Raw genomic sequence first — 22,203 nt, forward strand, 5'->3', positions numbered from 1 at the left:
CGCACAAACGCCGTTGCAAGAATAACATATTTAATATTTTCACATGCAGCGAAATTTCATTACCGAGGATATACATTTTGTTTTAATTCTGCCTAAGGTCATGCGTAATGTAATTGTTCTGTGTCTGTTTTATGTACCCTGAAGTGTACCCGAACTTTTTGATTCACTAAAAGAGCAAACACTTGTCTGCGAAAGAGGTGTTCTCGCCGCAAACGATTGGTACCGTACCTGATTAATGATTACTGATTATTGATGACGAAATGTTGAATCTTGAATCTAGCAGTGTACAGACTGACTGTGGTAATTTGTCAGGAAGTTTGTCAGGTTCCTGGTCACCGCTGGTGTTTTATCCCGGTCTGTAGGGGCCTCGAGTGGTTAATGTGCTAGCGCAACCCAGTTATTAATCCAGGAGCCTCTCACTAATGCGGTCGATGTGAGTTCAAGTCCAGCTCATGGTGTCTTCCTCTCCGGCCGTTTATGAAGGGAAGTCTTCCATCAACCTTCGGATGGTTGTGGGTTTACCCCTTACTCTGTCGGGTTTCCTCCCACCATAATGCTGACCACGGTTGTATAAGGGAAATATTCTTGAGTACCGTACAAAACACCAATGAAATATAGAAATAAATAAAATATTCCAGTCACCGGTAAACCGGAGTATCCGGTGTTTAGGGAGACATTGGGTTTCAAGAATACGCGAACATAAAGTTTTATCACAGTTTTTGAAACAGGCGTGAAGATCAATAAATCGTTTGTAAAATCATGACGTACATGCAGTGGCCTTAAAAAAGCAGTCCACTTCTTAATGAGCATTTGTCTGTTTTCCGCATTTCCGCAGAACGCTGTCATGGCGGATAATGTAAAAAGTCATTTGTTCTTAAAGAATTTTATAAAACTTTGTTCGTGCTCTAATATCGGTCTAATAAGTGTTTCATCTTATATCACTGTGATTTGCCCAATAATGGCCTCGAAGGATCGAGCTTATTGGCCCAAATATACATGTATGCGTCTCCGGAGACGATTCCACAAAGCAAGTTTTGAAGCCTGCATATATTGCGTAGTTTATTGCCCCAGGTTTTATAAAATTTTGATACATTTGTCTTAAAATAGCAAGTGAATTTTTTTGAAATCTTAACCCCTGTATATTGTCTAAAATTCAGTGTTTATATCACATATGGAATTTTCATTTAAGCCTCAGTTTTTAAGCTGTATATAATAAGTAAATGTTCTTTGAATTAATGAATGTACTTCTACTTGAAGATATCTGTAAATATATTTCAAGTGCCTGTGGTCTTACAACATTAGGTATTGTGACCAAATTTCAAATCATGAAGATTGGTGCCAAATAGGGGTCTACAGAATCATGTATAGAGCATACAACGTACAGAGCAATAACTGTTAACTTAGGACATGTGGTTTGAGGAACATACAACTCCAGTTCATATCCCCTTGGAACTGTGAACAGTGGGGCTTACAGTTTTTGTGTTCAAGCTTATTTCACTTACTTGTGTTTATGTGTCAAGAAAACCATGCAGGCTTCGATCTGCTAACTTTCATTGCGCATGGTGCGTGTAAATACAGCGAAGAAGGAAAAGAAACAACACAGTTGTTCTCTTGCCAGCCTTTGTCCAGTATACATATATGTATTGCTGGTGCTGCTGTTGAGCATTATAATCATCGATTTCTTTCAGAACGACCTGAATATCTGTTGTTTACTTGTTTTCCTGGGAAGTCAGTACTCGATGCTGAAGGAGCGGCCTACATTGCAACGGCACCAGACAGCAAGCATTTGTCCAATGAGGCTGTCGGTTAGAATCAAACTCGTGAGCAGATTCTTCCGCGGCCTTGACCTCCCTACGAAAGTACAAACAAAACATGCAACTGAAACACAACCACGCCAACGATTGAAAGCAACCTTCGGTTAACCTCTGTAGCATGGTTGAATACGTTGGATGACAAACATCTTCCACACTGTGTCTAACAGAAACAAGTTGAGTAAAATAAATTATAGGAGAACGCCCGTTAGCAAAAACAAAACAAAACAACATCTTAACCCACTTTATATTGCAGACTGCAGTTTCGTTCAGGGGACATGTCCTGGTCGTTTTTCAACAAGAAAACAGATCATTACTTGAGCCCTAAACAAGACTCGTCCATGATTTGCGGTGCGGGGTGAAGCAGTTGAGCTACTACGTCTGTCCCAATCCAGCAGGCGAGGGTCTAGGGCCGCATATAGACCCTGGAAAGTCTAGTCATTTTTCTGGAGACGCGTGTTTGGAGAATTTGGTAAAGATCCCTAACGCTTGATGTCTAAGTCAGATGAAGTATAATAACCTAAGCCAACTGGCGATGGTTTAGGGACCGCCCAGGAACCGGAAGTCAGCATTGGTATTGCAGATAGCCGCTGAGACGCGTTTTAGGCGATTTCTGGTGACTAAAATAATTTGAAGCCCTGAATTCATCTCTGGATGGTCGTATCTAGTGAACATTCGCCAAATCAAGACCTCGATTTGTGAAGATGTAGCCTCTGATGATAAGTTTCGTGGAGAAAGAACGTTCACTCTGAAGACACATCTCCTAAAGTGACAAGCTAGGATAGAGGCTCCGTCTTTTTCATTCCAGAAAATTAAACGTCGTGGAATAAATTCTAGAGTGTCGTGTTGAACAACAATCAAATAAGTACATGAATGACGAAATAAATCAGTCCAAAGCTGATTGCTAATTTTAAGTCAAAACATAGCTGTTTATCTATCGACAAATGCACTGTTGCCCAAACCACCACAAAATTTTACTGTAAAAATACATACCTAAATACTGTGCTAACTGGTAAGTGGAAGGCAACAGTTCTATTTCGACAGAATATTTTCACTGGCTTATACACTTGTACTTTTCCTGACATATATCGAAACATCTACAGACGTGATTCGTGTCATCTCTGCTGCAGAACATCCCATGTCCTTACGAGACAGAACAAAATGACGACGATGGAAAATCCGCTTTGGTATCCCCCTGTATCACTGTAAGTCAAATTTTCCTAAATGTTTGTTATTGGAAAATGTAAAATACTTGATCAGTGGATCTTCTTCATTTTTCTTGCAGATAAACATCTCAGCTTTCCAAAACATTTGACCTGGTTGAGATAGTTTGGACGGTATGTGCGCTACAGAGCTTCGCGCTGGAGAGTTATGAGCGGACAAACAGACACATTTCCAAGATAGGGGCACCCCAAGTTAAACTCCTCCTACTCAAAAGTTTTTGCATGTATCAAGCCCTGACTTTGTGTGTGAGGTTGAGAGGTGTAAAGTATGTGGTGCAAAAATTATAGATTTTTTCAAGAGTTGCCTGGTGTGATAGGACACGAGTGTAGCCTAATTCTGTTTATTTTAGGGTGTAAAGTCTTTTTCTGCTGCCAGCCTGCCGTTTTTGGTGTACAGGTGCGTGCTTGGTTTTAAAATGATGAAAATTGTCTAAGCTTTGGGCAGATAGGAGTTTTAATGATGAAAGTTTGAAATTCTGGGTGAGAGGACACAAGGAGACAGGTGGGGATGAGGCTGCGCATGACGTCCTGCGAATGAATGGCAAACCTTCCCACGTATGGCCGGGGAGGAAGCCAGCATGAGCTAGACTTAATTGAACTCAGCGACCGTGGATAAATAAGCTGAGCCACTGATATCAAAACATGTACGAGTTGGATAACAATGAAGAAAGAACTATAAATCTGCACTTAGCGCCATTTTTAGAAATTCAAGACAGCATACTGACAGAAAATAGGCATACACGGGCGGCGCAGCGGCAAGAGTGGGATACGGGGTATAGTGATAGGCAACATTCAAGCTGCTGTATACAGACCTACATATCCATGTTTGACCTGAAGAATTCAACAACATACTGATAAAACACTTCTGTGCAAAACGGCCGAAGCTATGCATTAGTGTTCTTTACCGGACTCGGGTTTTATTGTTCTAAAGGATTTGATTGTTTTGCTTCCTACAGGCGATTTTCATTCCTTCATGTTTATAAAGTTTAGAGCTTATCCTGATTCAAACCATTGCAATATTGTTAAGGGAATCTGTCTGCTGGCTGTTCATTATTTATTTCAGAACATCTGACAAGTAGCATTCGTGTATAATATGAAATATGGATGAGTCCAGCGTTAACAATGTGCCAGCCATGTATCTCGGCGAGAGGAGTAGGAAGTGTGGCGGAATCCTGGACATTCATTGAAATCTGCAATGTGCGGAATATGGAAATGTATTCGAAAACTGCAGTTGTTGAAACCCACACTGTGAGGAGTATGGACCTGATTATGGAATGGAAAGACAAAACCCATCGAGCTTCTGAAAGAAACTCCTAGCCATTTGCAGTCACGCACGTCACATAAGCGCTTCCATAGTACGAATAAAGTAAAGGCCCATATTCAGCTGACAGTGACAGACAATCTGGTTTATTCCTGTAGACAGGTCATCTACATACATGTATTTTATTATCAAGAACTTATGTACTAGAATGGTACAAGATTTGAATATTGATTTCTCTCATGGTTGTAAAATATACCTTGTGCCTTTCCAACATCATTGAAAACTACTGACTGCTTCTCTTTGCATTATTCTGTCTGAATTTACAACTTTATATACTTTCTTAGTTCTTTTTTGATTGAAGGCTGGTATACGAATGTCTGTTTCGACGAATCATAGACTGTATGGCCGAGTTGTATGCTGAGTTCTTCCGATGAACAAAATACAAAGTAGAGAATGTGCCCAATATTAGTTCTCGATTGATATATTTGTATAAGACAAGTTGAGGTGCATCTTACTGGTGTTTTATTGGTAAGTTCTTGAAATAAGTACTTCAAAAATGTATAAATTTGATTAATAACAGATCACACACTAATATATCAGTGCAAATTTATCACTATACTCTGAAGTACATGAATACAGTGAAGCAACATTCCTCATCTATGTATACCACTGCACATATAGATCAGTGCAACTGTACCCATTCACAGAAGCAGCCTTTTTTCGTAAACAGCATTCTTAAATTTAAGAAACAAAGTTTTTGCAGTGAAACGCTTTAGATATATGCCGGAAAAGCAGACATGTCTATTGTTTGAGGACAAAACAAAAAAATCAAACCTTTATTTCCAATACATCAAAATGTCATTAAAATTTCACTAATTTGTTGCATTTTTCAGTAATTCATTTCCACAATGACCAAGCTTTTCACAGGCCCTTTTCATTATTGAATAAAACAGTCACCAAAAATCTGAATTATGTTTTGTGAATGGCCTCTACTCGTGATCTGCAGGCGACAAATTATTTACCAGAATTCTTAAATATCACATCCTCTGCTGTTAGCAACACTACTCCAGTGGTGAACTAACAAATCATGCTGTGGCATACTTCTCTCTATTCATGTACACCAGACATGTAAGGATATAGTATACTGATGCTTAACCTTGAAGAGTCAATAGCTTATCACTTGACGGAATGCATCTCGGCTCACACAAAAAAATTGAACTGTACAACAGAATCACAGACATGCATGTACACGATAGCAACGGGACTTTCATTTCAAAACATTATAACTATATATATGACAGCAGATTATAAAAGTTTTATCTGGAGTTATAAAGCTATGGCCACACATACAAGTACATGCATAATATACAGGTTACTTTATCAGACTTTTAATTGTCTCACAAAGTCACATTTTATAGTGATCATCATCACAACACAAAATAAATGGACATCATACAAATATGCAGTTCATTTAAAAATCAAAAGAAATGCAACATAAAGGTGAATGTAACACATTTTAACACGCTTTTCTTGTATAAGACTGTGAAAGATGTCTATGTCTGAATACAATATTTCTAGTATAAATCTTTACAACTGTCGAAAATTGTAGGGAAAATGTCCATTGCTTATCTCCCCTTACTTTTAAAACATTGTGACGTTACTGTTGTCTTTTCATTTATGTTACAAAATGTAACAGTTTTTGTCATATCACTGATTGTGATATGAATTATTCAGGGCCACTTTTACATCACAACATTCCAAACCTCAAGGGAAAGAAGATATATGACGTTTCAATCAAATTATAGACTGTGTTTATGATGTGATGTGCTGTTTGATTTATTTCTGGCCAAACACACATGTAAGATACAAATTGCAAACATGATAACAAAATAATAGAAATATGAAACATTATTATCACCATACATTTTACCTTATAACTTTCAGATCAAAATCCTTTGCAATTGATTTTTACAAATGTAAAGAAAAAAAAATATGGTAACAATTAATTAAATGTTATTCAAAATCCTCAATGACTTCCCCCTAAAAAACAGAATCAAGCACCGTACTTTCATCCTATTTGTAAACAATAGTAAATAAAGTTTTATAACTTAAAACAAAATAATGAGCAAAAAAACTATCACTACATGGTTCATATTAATAGGAATTTCTTCAGTTTTCATGTCAACTGCATTAAATTCACATAATGCAAATCAGTACAAGTTAAATTCAAGAAATATCATTGCACAGGTATATATATATATATATATATACATTTTGTAGGGGAAAAATTCTGCATGGCACAATGTACAGGTTCAATATAAAGTACCCTACTAGGAATGTAATCTCATGACCTCACAATAAAGTCATTAATTTGATTTTATATCAAACCATTTGTCCTGTGGAAAAGAGCGATAAGCTTGGTGGGAATCTTTGATGAGAGTCATACTGTCAATGATAGCTCCGCCCTGCAAAAACAAATGAACACATTTGGCAAACAGCACAAAAATGGGACAGAAACAGGAATAATTCAGTCACTGGGTCAGAGTTCTTAATTGTTAAAGTCATTCTGTTTCTGTTCAATGCATAAAAATCACAAATGACTGAAATGGTGGTTTTTAAAGCTACAAGACTTAATAACAAAATGCGCATAAACTAACAACAAAACAGTATAAAAGGGTGATTAATATTCTACTGGTCGATACTAACGCAAATGTCTTACATTTGCTGAGAGAGACAAAAGACGACTCTAAAATAATAGAGTTAGCACATGACAGAACATATCATGCTATATTATACCAGGTATGTAGACAAATGAACCACACTCAATTGTACTCTTGAACCACTGAAGTCCCAATTACTAAATGGATCACAAAAGCCTCCCTTGACGATGCCTTTGGGAATAAGCTTAATTTATCCATACCTTGTCATCTGAGACTTGTTCCAGGTAGATATGAGTCTTGTTTAGAACCTTCATCCTGGTGTAGCCGTAGTCCAGGCTATGGAAGGCCGACCAGCTGGCAAACTTACTCTTGAATGGGTCGTGCCTTTCCTGACAGCCCTGTAAAATGGATACTGCTAGATTTAAAGAGTCATTTGTGCCAAGATTCTTCTACTGATGAATGGAAGAAGAAAGGTATCCTGTCCAGCACAACATACATTCATTTATATACTGTGCGTGAATTTTCTCAGATCTTCAAACAATCCTTCTGATACCGAGTGCGTACAGAAACAAAATATTTGGCAATTCCGTATAAATTCCTAAAATGAGGCCATTTTCCTGGAGTGATGTAATATACAGCGTCTTCAATCACAATAAAGCTCATTCCCGCATGACGTGGTCAAATGGGGTAAATTGACGTCGCACTGGGAATTTGCATGGAAATGACCAAACATTTGGTTTCTTTTTGCACTGAATTGTACTGCTTGGCCTTTGAATTGCCCAATAAGCTTAGCATATCTTCACACGATAACTGTTTGTGAAAACTACGTACCCCTGTCACATTTAGCCTGAAATGTGTGTGCACTGGACTGGCCCATTAAGAATCTGAATGTGAGATATATTGTTGGCTGATGTAATGTAAAAACATCTCCTTGTCATCACCTCAGCATAACAGTACTGTTTTTCTTTGTTACCTATAGTCTGTTGATCACTTTTTCAAGATCACATGTAAATGTACCTGTATAATACAGCTGGTTTAATATTCATGCAAATTAAGGGATACATATATTCTCCGAGTATAAGCTTTGTAGAAGTACACTGCCAATGTCACATGAACAGATGTTTTTTTTTGTTTAGATGAACACATATAAATGTATGTTAATACTACTGATGGGCGCAATACATGAATAGTACGCATTTCATATTTCAGCAATTTATTTCACCATCAAGCATGTCAAGAGCGAAATACTTGTGCTGAACAAAAAGTGCATATACATGTACACATATTACAGTTCAAAGGTAATACATTTCCTCAAGTGGTCAATTCAAACAAAATGAGTGACAATACACACATATCCATAATAGTAGCTGGTACACATTTTGGCTATCTACTCCTTTAGTTAAGAGCTTTTATGCTGAAGCCCCCACTGACACTGGATGTATACTCACAGCAGATCCGGTAATGATGTGTACCGGTGCTCTAGGGTTGGTGTATGGGAAGTCCCAGCTACCGTTGTACATCTGTCCAATACATACAAAAACACAATATGTGGAAACATGCAGAAACCAGTGACACAAATCAGTTTTCATGTTTGAGGTCCTCACAAACACCATCACAGCACACATGTTCACACCACGCAAAAAGAAGTCTGCATATTCTTTTGCCATGAAAGTTTTGTGTTTAGAGAAGCTGCTGTTAACATTTTGTTATTTTTTAAACCTGAAATATATATATAATTCATAACATTAATGCACTTATGTTTCAAAAAAAATTTCTGTACTCTTGCTTCACATAGGACAGTGAATTATAACACTAAATTTAATATTCCAGCAGAACTTTGTCAACATCTTTTCATCACAGATAATGAATTTGTTTTCTGATGCTTGAGGAAAACAAGAAGAACTGATGTCTGTAGGTAGAGACTCACCACTCTGTTATAGATTGGAAACAGTCTCTCGTAGCTGTGTTCGTGAGCCCAAAATTCCAGGTCTACGCCATACTTGTAGAACAACGGCTCCAGGGCTGCACTGTGGACGATCGGTAAACCGGTGCGGATCTAGTAATAAACAAATGTGTATTTATTGGCTTTGCTCAATTGTAAGAGATGTATTTATTTATTGGATTGTTGCTTACCACCACACTCAAGAATTTTTCATTCATATGATGGTGATCAGCTTTAATGGCAGAGGAAGCCCGAGTACCAGGCGCAAACCACTGACCTTGGGTAAATTACTGACAAACTTTCCCACATATGACGTACAGATATGCATACCATATTGGTGGATGACAGATGGTCTGCAACGTATGTTAGGCAGTGACAATAGATGGTTGACGACACCCAGGTAGCCATTAAGATCCCACATGCAGAGAGAGTGAGGGAATCAAGAAATTACGTGTCCACGGTCCATAATAACTGATGAACTAGTCAGCTTTTAATATGCGTGGGGAGAACAACACAACGCTCTCACAGGAAAATCCCTGTATCATGGTACCTGATAACCATGGTGAGGTAAAGCCACACTTGATCCTGGAGAAGATGAATGTATTAAAACATGACAAGCCTGTGAATTATGACAGCCTAACGGTCTCCAGTTTGTGCACTATAAACCACTTTGCCAGTAATGTACCCTGTCGGGGAAGAGCAGGCACAGGTAAGCAGAAGGCCATTAAAGGGGTTCAACTTTAAAGCTAACTTTTATTTGGCTGTCCACTGGATGTTCAAATTCGTTCACTTGGTTTGGTTCAGGATTAACTAGGATTACAACTGTGTAATGGGTAGGTCAGCCATGTGAGGGAATTCCATGTGAAGATTTCAGAAAATATTGCTCCCACCACAGTCATAATACATGTACATATATGCATGTATCTAGGGCACCTGTTGGATACCTCCTTGGCCTATCCCATAATGCTCATAAAGATCAGCAATTCAAAAGTCTTATACATGTATGACTTCAGTAAAACATAGGTTTTCAATAACCAATGATAATAAAACACGAGAACATTAACTAGGTATCCGTGAGTTTTGGTAACCAAAAAAAGAATCACAGTACGAATGAGAGTGAACTCACAATACTCTCGGACTTGGTGCAGTCATCATTGTCGTAGTTTGAGCAGTACATTGGCCGGTGTGCCATGGTAATGATCCATGGCCTCTCTGCTCTGTTCTCAGGTTTGGCTGCTTCCTACAGTGTACAAATAGAACAACTATATGGAGAATATACACCTGTGGCTACCTGTGTAGTGTTCTTATAACACAAGCAATAAAGTGCATGTCATGGGACAGAACATACAGCTGTAGGCACCTGTATAGTGTTCTTATAACACAAGCAATACTATACGGGTCTTTCAACAACCTGCGGATGGTTGTAGGTTTCCCCCGAGCTCTGTCTGGTTTCCAACCCACGAAAATACTGGCGTGTGTCATTTAGTGAAATATTTTTGAGTACGGCGTAAAACACCAATCAAATAAATAAATAAATAAATAAATAAATACTATACAGATACCGTATGTCATGGGACAGAATATACAACTGTAGGTACCTGTATAGTGTTCTTATACCAGAAGCTATATTATATAGATAGTGCATGTCATGGGAAAGAAAATACAGCTGTAGGCACCTGTATAGTGCATGTCATGGGGCAGAATATACAGCTACTGGTTGCAGTATAGTGTTCGTATACCACAAGCAATATTATACCGATAATGCATGTCATGGGACAGAAAATACAGCTGGAGGCACCTGTATAGTGTTCTTATACCAGAAGCTATATTATATGGACAGTGCATGTCATAGGACAGAAAATACAGCTGTAGGTACCTGTATAGTGTTCTTATACCAGAAGCTATATTATACGGATAGTGCATGTCATGGGACAGAAAATACAGCTGTAGGTAGCCTACCTGTATAGTGTTCGTATACCACAAGCAATATTATACGGACAGTGCATGTCATGGGACAGAATATACAGCTGTAGGTACCTGTATAGTGTTCTTATACCAGAAGCTATATTATACGGACAGTGCATGTCATGGGACAGAATATACAGCTGCTGGTTCCTGTACAGTGTTCTTATACCAGAAGCTATATTATACGGATAGTGCATGTCATAGGACAGAAAATACAGCTGTAGGTACCTGTATAGTGTTCTTATACCAGAAGCTATATTATACGGATAGTGCATGTCATGGGACAGAATATACAGCTGCTGGTTGCTGTATAGTGTTTGTATACCACAAGAATTATTATACCGATAATGCATGTCATGGGACAGAAAATACAGCTGGAAGCACCTGTATAGTGTTCTTATACCACAAACAATATTATAGAGATAGTGCATGTCATGGGACAGAATATACAGCTGTAGGTACCTGTATAGTGTTCGTATACCACAAGCAATATTATACGGACAGTGCATGTCATGGGACAGAATACACAGCTGCTGGTTCCAGTATAGTGTTCTTATACCAGAAGCTAGAAGATAGTGCATGTCATGGGACAGAATATACAGCTGTAGGTAACTGTATAGTGTTCGTATACCACAAGCAATATTATACAGACAGTGCATGTCATGGGACAGAAAATACAGCTGTAGGCACCTGTATAGTGTTCTTATACCACAAGTAATATTACAGTAACAGTGCATGTCATGGGACAGAATATACAGCTGCTGGTTCCTGTATAGTGTTCTTATACCAGAAGCTATATTATACGGATAGTGCATGTCATGGGACAGAATATACAGCTGTAGGTAGCCTACCTGTATAGTGTTCGTATACCACCAGCAATATTATACGGACAGTGCATGTCATGGGACAGAATATACAGCTGCTGGTTCCTGTATAGTGTTCTTATACCAGAAGCAATATTATACGGATAGTGCATGTCATGGCACAGAATATACAGCTGTGGGTACCTGTATAGTGTTCTTATACCACAACCAATATTATACAGACAGTGCATGTCATGGGGCAGAAAATAAGGAAATATCAGATCTTGACAAAAGATGTCTACTAAATGCAAGGTTGTCTCGGGCTAACAACTCCAATCTAACATCATAAGCTGTATGTTTTATTATTAATGTATTTTTATTACGAATGTTTACTTTCTAAACAAGCAGACGGAAGAGAGCGAAAAGGGAGTTAGCTTTAACAGAATACATGGACAAGATTATTTATTTATTTATTTTATTTGCTTGTTTATTTATTTTATTTATTGTTGACTATTTGAGTTCAGGCAAACTCACAACTGTTCTCAGCTTGCTGGCAGACCTTCCCAGGTACAAATGAAGAGGAAGCCAACGTGAACTGGGCTTGAACTCACATTGATCGCCTTCGTGATAGGTTCCTGGGTCATTGTCCTGCCCTAGTATACTAACCAGTCAGCCATGTATTTATTTTATTTAACTGATTGGTGTTTTACACCGTACTCAAGAATATTTCACTTAAACGAAGGCAACCAGCATTATGGTGGGAAGAAACCGGGCAGAACCCCGGGGAAACCCACGACCATCTGCAGGTTGCTAGCAGGCCTTCCCACGTGTGACCGGAGAGGAAGCCAGCATGAACTGGACTTGAACTCATAGCGACCGCATCGGTGAGAGGCTTCTAGGTCATTACGCTGTGCTAGAGTGCAAGCCAACTGAGCCACGGAGGCCCCCCTCAGCCATGTAAGCTGATTCACAAGGACTTGGTTATGAGTACTGAAGTGAATGTTCATACATGTATATGTGGAGAAGTCAAGACCACTAACCTTCAAATCTTCCTCAAGCCATACATACTGGTCAAATATCTGGTGGATACCATATTGAACATAGAAGTAGAACTCAGTGGAGAAGGATATCACATGGACTGGGCCGATATTGAAACTGAAAATTAGGAGCAATGTTCAGCGTATCATTCAACCATGAAATAATATACAACCTTTGTGAAACGTGTCGTATGGAAATATAATAGTCACAATGCAAGGAGTAGGCGGCCACATGTGATTAGAAAAAGAAAGACAGTTTGTGGATGAGCATGTGTGAGAAATTACTATACAGCCATATGTGATCCATCAAACATATCTATAAATACACTGTCAAGCAGAACTGTCTATTTGCTGTACTTGCATTCTCTATTTATACTCTCAAAAAGTTTCCTATCTGAAGTTTTAAGACAAAAAAAACAAACACAAAGGGCTATAAATTTTAGACTAAAACAACAACTGAAATAGATTACCTGTAAAACATCTTACGTCCGTCTTCATCGCCAGGCATCGTAAACCGGTTTCTATAGTTTGAAAAGTTGCTGAAATTCCCAAAAGTTATACAATGGCAACTTAAGGCATATATAAATATTTTAATTTATAATGTTCACAAAATTTTGACATTTACCATGCCTTCTTAAATCTTCCACATCATGACTGTGTTCTACTGATTAGTCTAACCTAATACAAAAGTAGTGTAATTCTTTAAAGCCAGTAAAGAATTTATACTGTTCTAGTTTCCTGTATTTGCATTATAAGTTGGTTCAGTATTTAGTCTACATTTTGTCATTATCACCATACCTGTATATATGTTACATTCACCTTTCACACATGGCTTTAACAAAGCCATCATAGAATATTGTTTAGATAATGTCTGGCTGCTATGTTATATTGCTGTTTTATTCTCCTGTATCTATATCTTTTGTTGATTTAACACCTAGTCTGTATTTTGTGACTTTGTCTCCATACATGCATATATATCAATATGTTCACCATGAAATTTAGTTCCCCTGATACTGGAAAAATAAAGTGCCAATAGATTGAGTCAAAATGAGTCTTTTGCTTTTCGGAGTTACATTACAGGTGTGTGATCATTTTTGTGTGTGTACAAAATACAAGCTGGACAGAATTAAGTTAGTCACATCCAGAAGCTGAAGAGTAACAGTAAGGGATGTGACACACTAATGTTACTTCATGTTTCACTTTCTCTTAAATCTGTTTGTAAAAAGTAAAACCACAAGATTTGTTAAAACTACCGTACGCAATATTATGGCTTTCTTATTATGTTACTAGCACATGTCTGTATGAAATCCAATTGTTTAAAAGTTAGAAAGCAACAACAGAAAAATATACTGACTATCCATTTTCATGGTTTCCTGGGCATGTCATGTAAGGCAGATTTCCAGCTATTGGCTCTATCTGTCTCATAAACTCATCCCCAACCTGAGCATTGTCCTGCAGTACACAAAATAAACACTGTTTTATTAGATAACAAAGCTATATTTATGTGCATATATACATGCATATATACATCTTCAGTAACAACTTCAAATTACATGTTTTCTGTCAAAAAAGTTCATTGCTACAATTTTTTGTAAATTTTTTTTACTCAGCATTATAAGGCTGGGCATGACATGGGGTCGCCTTGTACATCATATTGCAAGTTATTCAAGTTAAGAATTTGTGTTAATAATTAGAGGGCTGAACTGAAAGCAAGGATGGGTTTGCGCAAAATATACAGGTGAAGCTGAGGTGAACTAAATATGTTCACAGTCATAATACTTACAGTCAGCATATCATAAGCAAAGTCACCTGAAAAAAGAAAAAGATGTGAGACAAAATTAAAATTTTCATACATACATGTATGTTTGAAAAGCAACAATCTGAATTCATATTCGTTACAGTAAAATGGAGCACTTTCACATTCCTGAGATGTAACCATAAAATATGCAAAGACATCTGATCCTCTGTAGTTAACTTTGGACTGTGGAAACAGGGGCAGATTTAAGTTGCAAATATGGAGTATAGGACCTTTTCAGACCAATACTTCCTGATGCCAAAAGACTGACATTTAAAACACATTTCACCTATGGTCAAATATCATCACCCCCAAATACACACTTAATAAATATAACCAAGAGTCAGGCATAGATTTGTTGAAAATAGACATAAAATACAATGTACATATAAAAATATCTAAAGAAAATCAAATGACTGTTTTTCAATACATGTAATATTTTAAACATGGGAGGAATGTAAAATTAACTTGCAGATTGTATCTGACATGTATACATTTTTGAGTGGCTACTCTACACCTAACTTATCAGTTTAGCTTTGCTACAATAAAGTACAAACCGATGGAATGAATCAAGGGGGACAACTTCTATTCCGCTGTGTTCTCTGACTACAATATACAGCTTGCATGTATACTCACAGAAAGAATATCCCATACATACCCACGTGAAAGACAGCATCATACATGCCCTTGGCCACATCTTCCTGTAGCCTGGGAATGGACTGAGGATTGCTATTACCCAAGTCTCCATAAAGTACAATGCTGGGGCTCCAGTCTGTGCCAGATTTCATAGCTGTGAAGGTGTGTATGTCACTCCAGCCTGCTTCAGGGCTCCCACAGTGGTACACTGAAAGCAGATTCAGGGGAAAAATGAAATCAGGATGAGGCCTACACGGAAATCATCACATGGTACACTGAAAGCAGATTCAGGAGAAAAATGAAATCAGGATGAGGCCTACACGGAAATCATCACGTAGGAGAGCATGCCCAAATCACCATGCAGGGGAACCAGCTGTTCATCAAAATCACCATGCAGGGGAACCAGCTGTTCATCAAAATCACCATGCAGGGGAACAAGCTGTTCATCAAAATCACCATGCAGGGGAACCAGCTGTTCATCAAAATCACCATGCAGGGGAACCAGCTGTTCATCAAAATCACCATGCAGGGGAACAAGCTGTTCATCAAAATCACCATGTAGGGGAACAAGCTCTTCATCAAAATCACCAAGGAGGGGAACAAGCTGTTCATCAAAATCACCATGCAGGGGAACAAGCTCTTCATCAAAATCACCATGCAGGGGAACAATCTGTTCATCAAAATCACCATGCAGGGGAACAAGCTCTTCATCAAAATCACCAAGCAGGGGAACAAGCTGTTCATCAAAATCACCATGCAGGGGAACAAGCTCTTCATCAAAATCACCATGCAGGGGAACAAGCTGTTCATCAAAATCACCATGCTGGGGAACAAGCTCTTCATCAAAATCACCATGCAGGGGAACAAGCTGTTCATTAAAATCACCATGCAGGGGAACAAGCTCTTCATCAAAATCACCATGCAGGGGAACAAGCTCTTCATCAAAATCACCATGCAGGGGAACAAGCTCTTCATCAAAATCACCATGCAGGGGAACAAGCTGTTCATCAAAATCACCATGCACGAGAACAAGCTGTTCATCAAAATCACCATGCACAGGAACAAGCTCTTCATCAAAATCACCATGCACAAGAACAAGCCCTTCATCAAAATCACCATGCATGGGACCAAGCTGTTCATCAAAATCACCATGCATGAGAACAAGCCGTTCATCAAAATCACCAGGCATGGGAAGAAGCTGTTCATCAAAATCACCAGGCATGGGAAGAAGCTGTTCATCAAAATCACCATGCACTGGAACAAGCCAAAAGTGCCAGCGCAGGAAAACAAATCAACTCGCTAGAAGGGCTACACTGAAATCTCCATGTAAGGGCACAATGATTTGATTTGATTGACGTTTTTTGAGAAACAACACACATAATGATGGATTTTTATATAAACTACATTTAATAGAAGAACACACCATCAATCATGCCAAATTATTAGTTTCAAGTAAAAAAAAAGATAGCAACAAACACAAATAATGGGAAAAAAATAATGACAATGAATTTTACCATATGAGTTTCCAGGCTCTAGTCCTGTGAGGGTAACCCTATGGATGTACTGAATGCGATGAAGTGTTCCTCCATCGGTGAACTTTGTCTGATAACCCGAGGCCCTATGGGTAAACATGGGGCGACCCTTCAGCCCAAACTCTACCACAGACTGATTGGTTGTGCTCATTGTACTCCATGTCACTATCATCTCACTGGGACTCCCTGCAACAAAGAAACAGAGACAGATCCGTGCAAAAACATAGCTGGTATTAACACAAATATCTCACTATAGTGTCATGCTCATTGCACTCCACATCACTATCATCTCACCAGGACTAACTGTAACAAAGAAACAGAGACAGATCAGACACAGCTGTTATCAAAAGTAATACCCCACTATAGTGTCATGCTTACTGTAGTCCATATCACTATTATCTCCCTTGAATTCCCTGCAACAAAACAGAGACAGATCTGCGCTAAACCATAGCTGGTATCAACAGCAATATCCCACTAGTGTGAACTAATCAGTATGCTGCTTATTTCAACATATTTTAAGCTCAGTCTTTTAAAGTTCCACTCCAATGGAATTAGATATTTAGCCTAAAGTATATGTTATCAATGTGAAAATGTGCTTTTATTTTTTAACTTAGTATAAATTCCTGACACCTCTTGCTGAATGGTAAACAAAACAACGGAGCAAAGTAACTGCTCTGAAAGTCTGGAATTGCTTGGAAATTGCTACCCACAACTTTTATCCAGTATCACCCACACATGGCGAATTTCAGATCGCTTGAAAAAGAAACATACGAAAATCAAAAAAAGTACAACTTTCCTGCTTAACTGACAACTGCAGTCAGAAAACACCAGAGGGATTGTCTTTACAGTTCTGATTTAATTCATGATCATGAAAAGAAATATAAAAAATATTAAAACTCCTGTATGCACAAAAAGAAATTTGGATAAATTTAGAGCAAACGTTACCATCAGAAGAATTAACGTTTCAATATCTGAGGATGATCGAATGGTAATTTTCGTTTTCCTCTGAATCTTCATATTTTTCAATTGCAGAATACCACGTAGGCCTATGGCTTAACCTGCCTGCTGTTTCCCAATATAGAACAATTAACATCTGAGATGAAGTGTACGCTATATTAAGGTCTTCTAGTTAAAGATGATAGGCCCATATTGTAAACCAATGTGGAGTGTTGAAAACCTTCATTTGAACCCTATAGTGTAAGTCATACATAAAGGTCTGCGGACTGTCAATTGGCCAATATAGACAGCTTTCATCAGCACACACGCCTTTCTTAATAATGATAGAACTCAGGTGACACACATCCACAAAGCCAGCTAACAGTATTATAATTCTCCACCATGATCTATCTGTTTCAGGTTAGATATTTACCCTAAATGACCCCAAAATTCGACCAAAAAAGAGCATTTCTGGGAGAACTAAGTGTCATGAAATATTACTTTTGGAGTTAAAATTTACATTTTTCAAGTCCGATATCTTCCGGTCTTCCAAACACAGATCAAACTACCTTTCTAAAAACTCCCAGAATCTGGAAAAATGAGCAACTTACCCTATTATTTCGAAAATTTGGGACAACTGGTCGCCTCATTTTAGCCAATATATATGTAATTCTAGCAGAAATACTGAGTTTCTTTTCTCACACAATAAGACCACCTAATAAACAACATACTCATATCTTACTTTTCCAAAAGACTGGTTAAGACATGTAATATTCTACTTTCAACAATTCTGATATCCATCACAAATATTAAAAGAATCAGAGTGGTCATGGACAACATTTTAGATCATTTAGGGTATACATATTGGGATACAAATGACCTCTGTGTAGGTAATTCCCCCAGACAAAGCCATTTCAATCCCATGTGAATGATTGTAGTGTGAGCCTTAGTTACGCAGTCATGCATGGTGAGCTTTGTTATAAAACAGACTGCATACATATACATGTATATTATGATAGTGCAGGTAAAATGTATATATTCCTGAGGAGCGTTGGGAAGTACACACGTAGGGAAGAAAAAGTCTGCTATCTTAACTCTTAACTCTGGGGTGGCTTTTTTCAAGCGTTAGAAGGATAATCTTTAAAATCTTTTCCACTACTGTATTTCACCTGAAGTTTGGTATGCAACAATGCACTTCTGGATGCACCCAAGGCATTAAAATAATACTTTTGGTATCAATACTTGGAATTTTCTGATAAAGAATTACTTAAGTTGCACAAAACACTCTTAAATGGACCTATAAGATGGATGAGTAAACCAGAATCAAACAAAATGTGTCACTTCAAAAATGCTAAACTTTTGGTGAAATACAGTAACCAGCATTTTTAAACACAGCTCTGTACTGATCTCAAGCCATACTTATGAACAGTTTTTTAATGTTGGGATTTTATTTTTCAAATTAGGTTCTGTGTGAAAGGCTTTCTAACTTTGTTTGTAAAGTTAAATAAAAATAAAAAACAGAGACAGAAAATGTCTGTTTTGACAGGACAGTTTACATACTCCTTCGCATGATTCGCTCTTTACCTTCCCCTTACATCACTGCCACCACCAGTAAATTTTGTAAAGAAATCCTGAACAACACTGAAGTCACTAGGATCATGGTGATGAGGCAGGAAATGTTGTCAGAAAACGCAAAAAACTCTGTCTCAACCTTTGTTTCTAACAATACCTCATTCACATGCATCCTCTTTATCTAAAATATTTGCACCATAATTGTAAGCAACACCTAAACTAATATTTTGATGAATACTGATTAAAAATTTCCGTGCGATCACAAGTGGTTAGGCTAAGCTTGAACAAGCCTATGTGGGTCGCACAGGCTCCAAAGGTCAAGTCTGTCTCGTGGTGGCAGTGGTGTAAAGTAAGCGTAGAGAGCGGAACATTTGCTCCAAATGGTCAGCTTATGTAGGTTCTATGTGCAACAGCAGTCACTCTGTCGTATAGGTTGTACAGATGTCACTAATATAAACTAGGGTGAATTAAGGCTCATTCGTCTCTAATTTTATTTTTTTAATACACAGTGGAACATGTGAGAATACATGTAGCAGTGCTAAAACATACATGTATAAGTATGAACAGCCCAAAGCTAAGCTGGACATACTGACCTAATGCCCAGCTTCAGATTAACCTAATCCATCAGGACAATTGACTAAAAACAACAGCTGGAACCCTACTTTATTTGTGGTATCCACGAATTCCCTAAAATGCCTGCAATGTAAATATGTCAAAGCCAGCATCCGTAAACCATCCTTCAACAGTAATCCAGCCATTTAAACTTTTGAATTGAGTAACTTGAACCAATGCCCCCTATGCTTGGAATTGAAACTTCGGGCAGGTCAATGGGCCGCAAAATTTTATCCCAGTCAATGCTTCTTTAAGAGAGTGTTGGCTGGGATAAAATATATATGACAGTTTCTGTGTCCTGTCATATTTTAAACTGCAGGAATCAGTAAAAATCAGTTCTTAACTCATTTAGCTCCATGCTATTTAGTTGGCTTATACCTAAGACTGATGAGACTGATGAGAATCACATCCCCCCCCCCCCCCCCAAACTGACTATTCACCCCTGGACATGACCAACCACAATACTCCACCCACCCCTGCTGTCATTATACCCTTTCCCTGACAATGGGAGATGAATTATAGCCAACCTTCAACCCCGTCATCAAACATACTTTTCACCTATATATGTATCTTTCAGGCTTGTAATCTGCATTACCAGTATCCAGTGTTTTTCATGGAAATCCTCAGAAGCTATGCTGAAGTTCTGTCTCTTGAAACTGTGCATTTCAGTATTACCATCAGCTCATGGCATGGCACTGTTATGCGTGCCCGAACACTGAGGTCATGACTCAGCAACATGTGATCAATGTTTCTGGGAAAGTGTTGTAAAGTATAGGCTGAAGTTATGGTTCATTCGACTCTTGGTGCTGTTAAACTTCTGTGTAAATTATGTTTGCCTTTTCAGTGTAGCAAAATTTTACATGTAAACCAATAACTATAAAGGGTAGAGCTACATGTACATGTATGTGCTGTATCTGAATGGCAGTTTTCATGCAAAAATACATGTATATTTCAATACTCCAATTAATTTAACTGACTCACATTATAATAACATTATTGCTGTCAAGCTGTCATTTGATGTCAATACGCCTCAGTCAGTCTCGGGCTGATATGGTAATAGAAAACGTCCATATTAAAACCTCTAATTGTATGGCATATGTTGTTGTTGTTGTTTCGTTGGGTAAACTTTACTAACCTCCGAATGACAGATGGACCTGCTCCGGTTGGCCAAAGTACTGCGCTGTCACTACAGAGAGCGTCATGAGAGTCATGCACACCAGGAAAGCTGCCATGGTGATTTGGAAACAGACCTGGTGACTGTGTTATCAACTGAACAGCAACTAACAACTCAGAAAGTGCTTCTGTTTGCTGCGGCTACTCCCGCTTCCTTGATACTGTGTTATTGTATTGACACGTGACCGGGTCGGTTCACGTGAGCGTCATGTGACATTTTAACTGACAGTTGCAGTCGTTGTGTGAAAGATCACTTAAACAGTATAAGTGAAAGCGTTTTAGGTCCATTCTACATCGGGAACGAGTAAATATAGCAACAAAAGAAACAATAATCTATTTCGATCTTTGGAACACTTCAGATAAAGCTTTAGACGCAAGGACTACAAGGTTATCGATACTCAACTTGGATGCACCTGGGGTGTACTGAGAAATTAGCGAAATTCTAGCGCTAGGCTTACTGGCGATAATTAGCTCCATGAGTGAAGCTGACACAAGATTTAACAATGTTACTAACGTACCAAGCTGGTAATGTACTGCTTGGTGTGTTATTACATCGTCAGATCAGTTGAACCACATGTACGGCCGGGCTTAACAGTCGATCCGTAAGCTATAGCCCTAGAATTGTACACCTGACATGCTCGATTTTCTGATAAGAAAAAAAAAATATGAAAACCTAACTGTGTATGTAGAAGGAAGGTAGGCCTATATGTATAACTGTTGGGAAACAGAAGGTGATGGAGACAAATCTATTGTACAATGTGTGCATGTACCTGTGAGAAGCAGCTTTTGGAGGATTTTATATGTCGTCAGTTTGGTCATCTTTGAATTACAATCCAAAAATTATAGCTTGCCTGGGCACTCAACCTCTATAAAATTGACCTCCATTGTTAGTGAAAAACCATGCAGTATGGCATTGGACTACAATCAAATAAATAAATAAATTATGGAACCTTTAAACACCATGGACTGCTTCTTTCTTTCAAGGACTTCCCCCATAATCTCTTGTTTAATATCTTTATTGCTTCAATTTAGATGTTATAAAAAAAAATCAACTTTGTGTTATGTCAAACCTGACTTTACTGTATGTGGAGTTGATTGTTAACCACTGCCTCACAGACCAGACCAAAGATGTTTATTTATGCCCAGAGTCAATGCAGAGAAGCCTAACAGTTCATCACAAATGGTATTTGTGGATCTATAACTGACACACATTTCAGAATTACCTGTTTACAAACAAGTCGTTAA

The 22,203-nt window shown here is 38.2% G+C and overlaps 1 protein-coding gene across 1 annotated transcript; it reads right to left on the reverse strand.

Annotated features, from left to right (window-relative positions):
• Positions 1 to 5,695: 5,695 nt before the first annotated feature.
• On the reverse strand, positions 5,696 to 21,029 carry LOC135466164 (acid phosphatase type 7-like). The gene is made up of 12 exons (XM_064743541.1): positions 20,921 to 21,029; positions 16,648 to 16,851; positions 15,156 to 15,341; positions 14,486 to 14,511; positions 14,057 to 14,154; positions 13,173 to 13,241; positions 12,706 to 12,820; positions 10,024 to 10,137; positions 8,883 to 9,011; positions 8,404 to 8,475; positions 7,216 to 7,353; positions 5,696 to 6,760 (listed from the first exon to the last, which is right to left on the reverse strand). Exons 1-12 carry the CDS (start codon positions 21,015 to 21,017, stop codon positions 6,662 to 6,664), a joined length of 1,347 nt encoding a protein of 448 aa, XP_064599611.1. The 5' UTR covers positions 21,018 to 21,029; the 3' UTR covers positions 5,696 to 6,661.
• Between the last annotated feature and the right edge of the window lie 1,174 nt (positions 21,030 to 22,203).

This window comes from Liolophura sinensis, chromosome 6 (genome assembly GCF_032854445.1).
Source record: "Liolophura sinensis isolate JHLJ2023 chromosome 6, CUHK_Ljap_v2, whole genome shotgun sequence".
NCBI lineage: Eukaryota > Metazoa > Mollusca > Polyplacophora > Chitonida > Chitonidae > Liolophura > Liolophura sinensis.

Excerpts from the sequence above, each read along its gene's own strand:
- LOC135466164 (XM_064743541.1), bottom strand. The coding sequence starts at position 21,017 with ATGGCAGCTTTCCTGGTGTGCATGACTCTCATGACGCTCTCTGTAGTG. Across the intron at positions 10,138-12,705 it reads GGCTTGAGGAAGATTTGAAG|GAAGCAGCCAAACCTGAGAA; the intron begins GTTAGTGGTCTT and ends TGTACACTGTAG. Across the intron at positions 9,012-10,023 it reads GCACCAAGTCCGAGAGTATT|ATCCGCACCGGTTTACCGAT; the intron begins GTGAGTTCACTC and ends GTTTATTACTAG.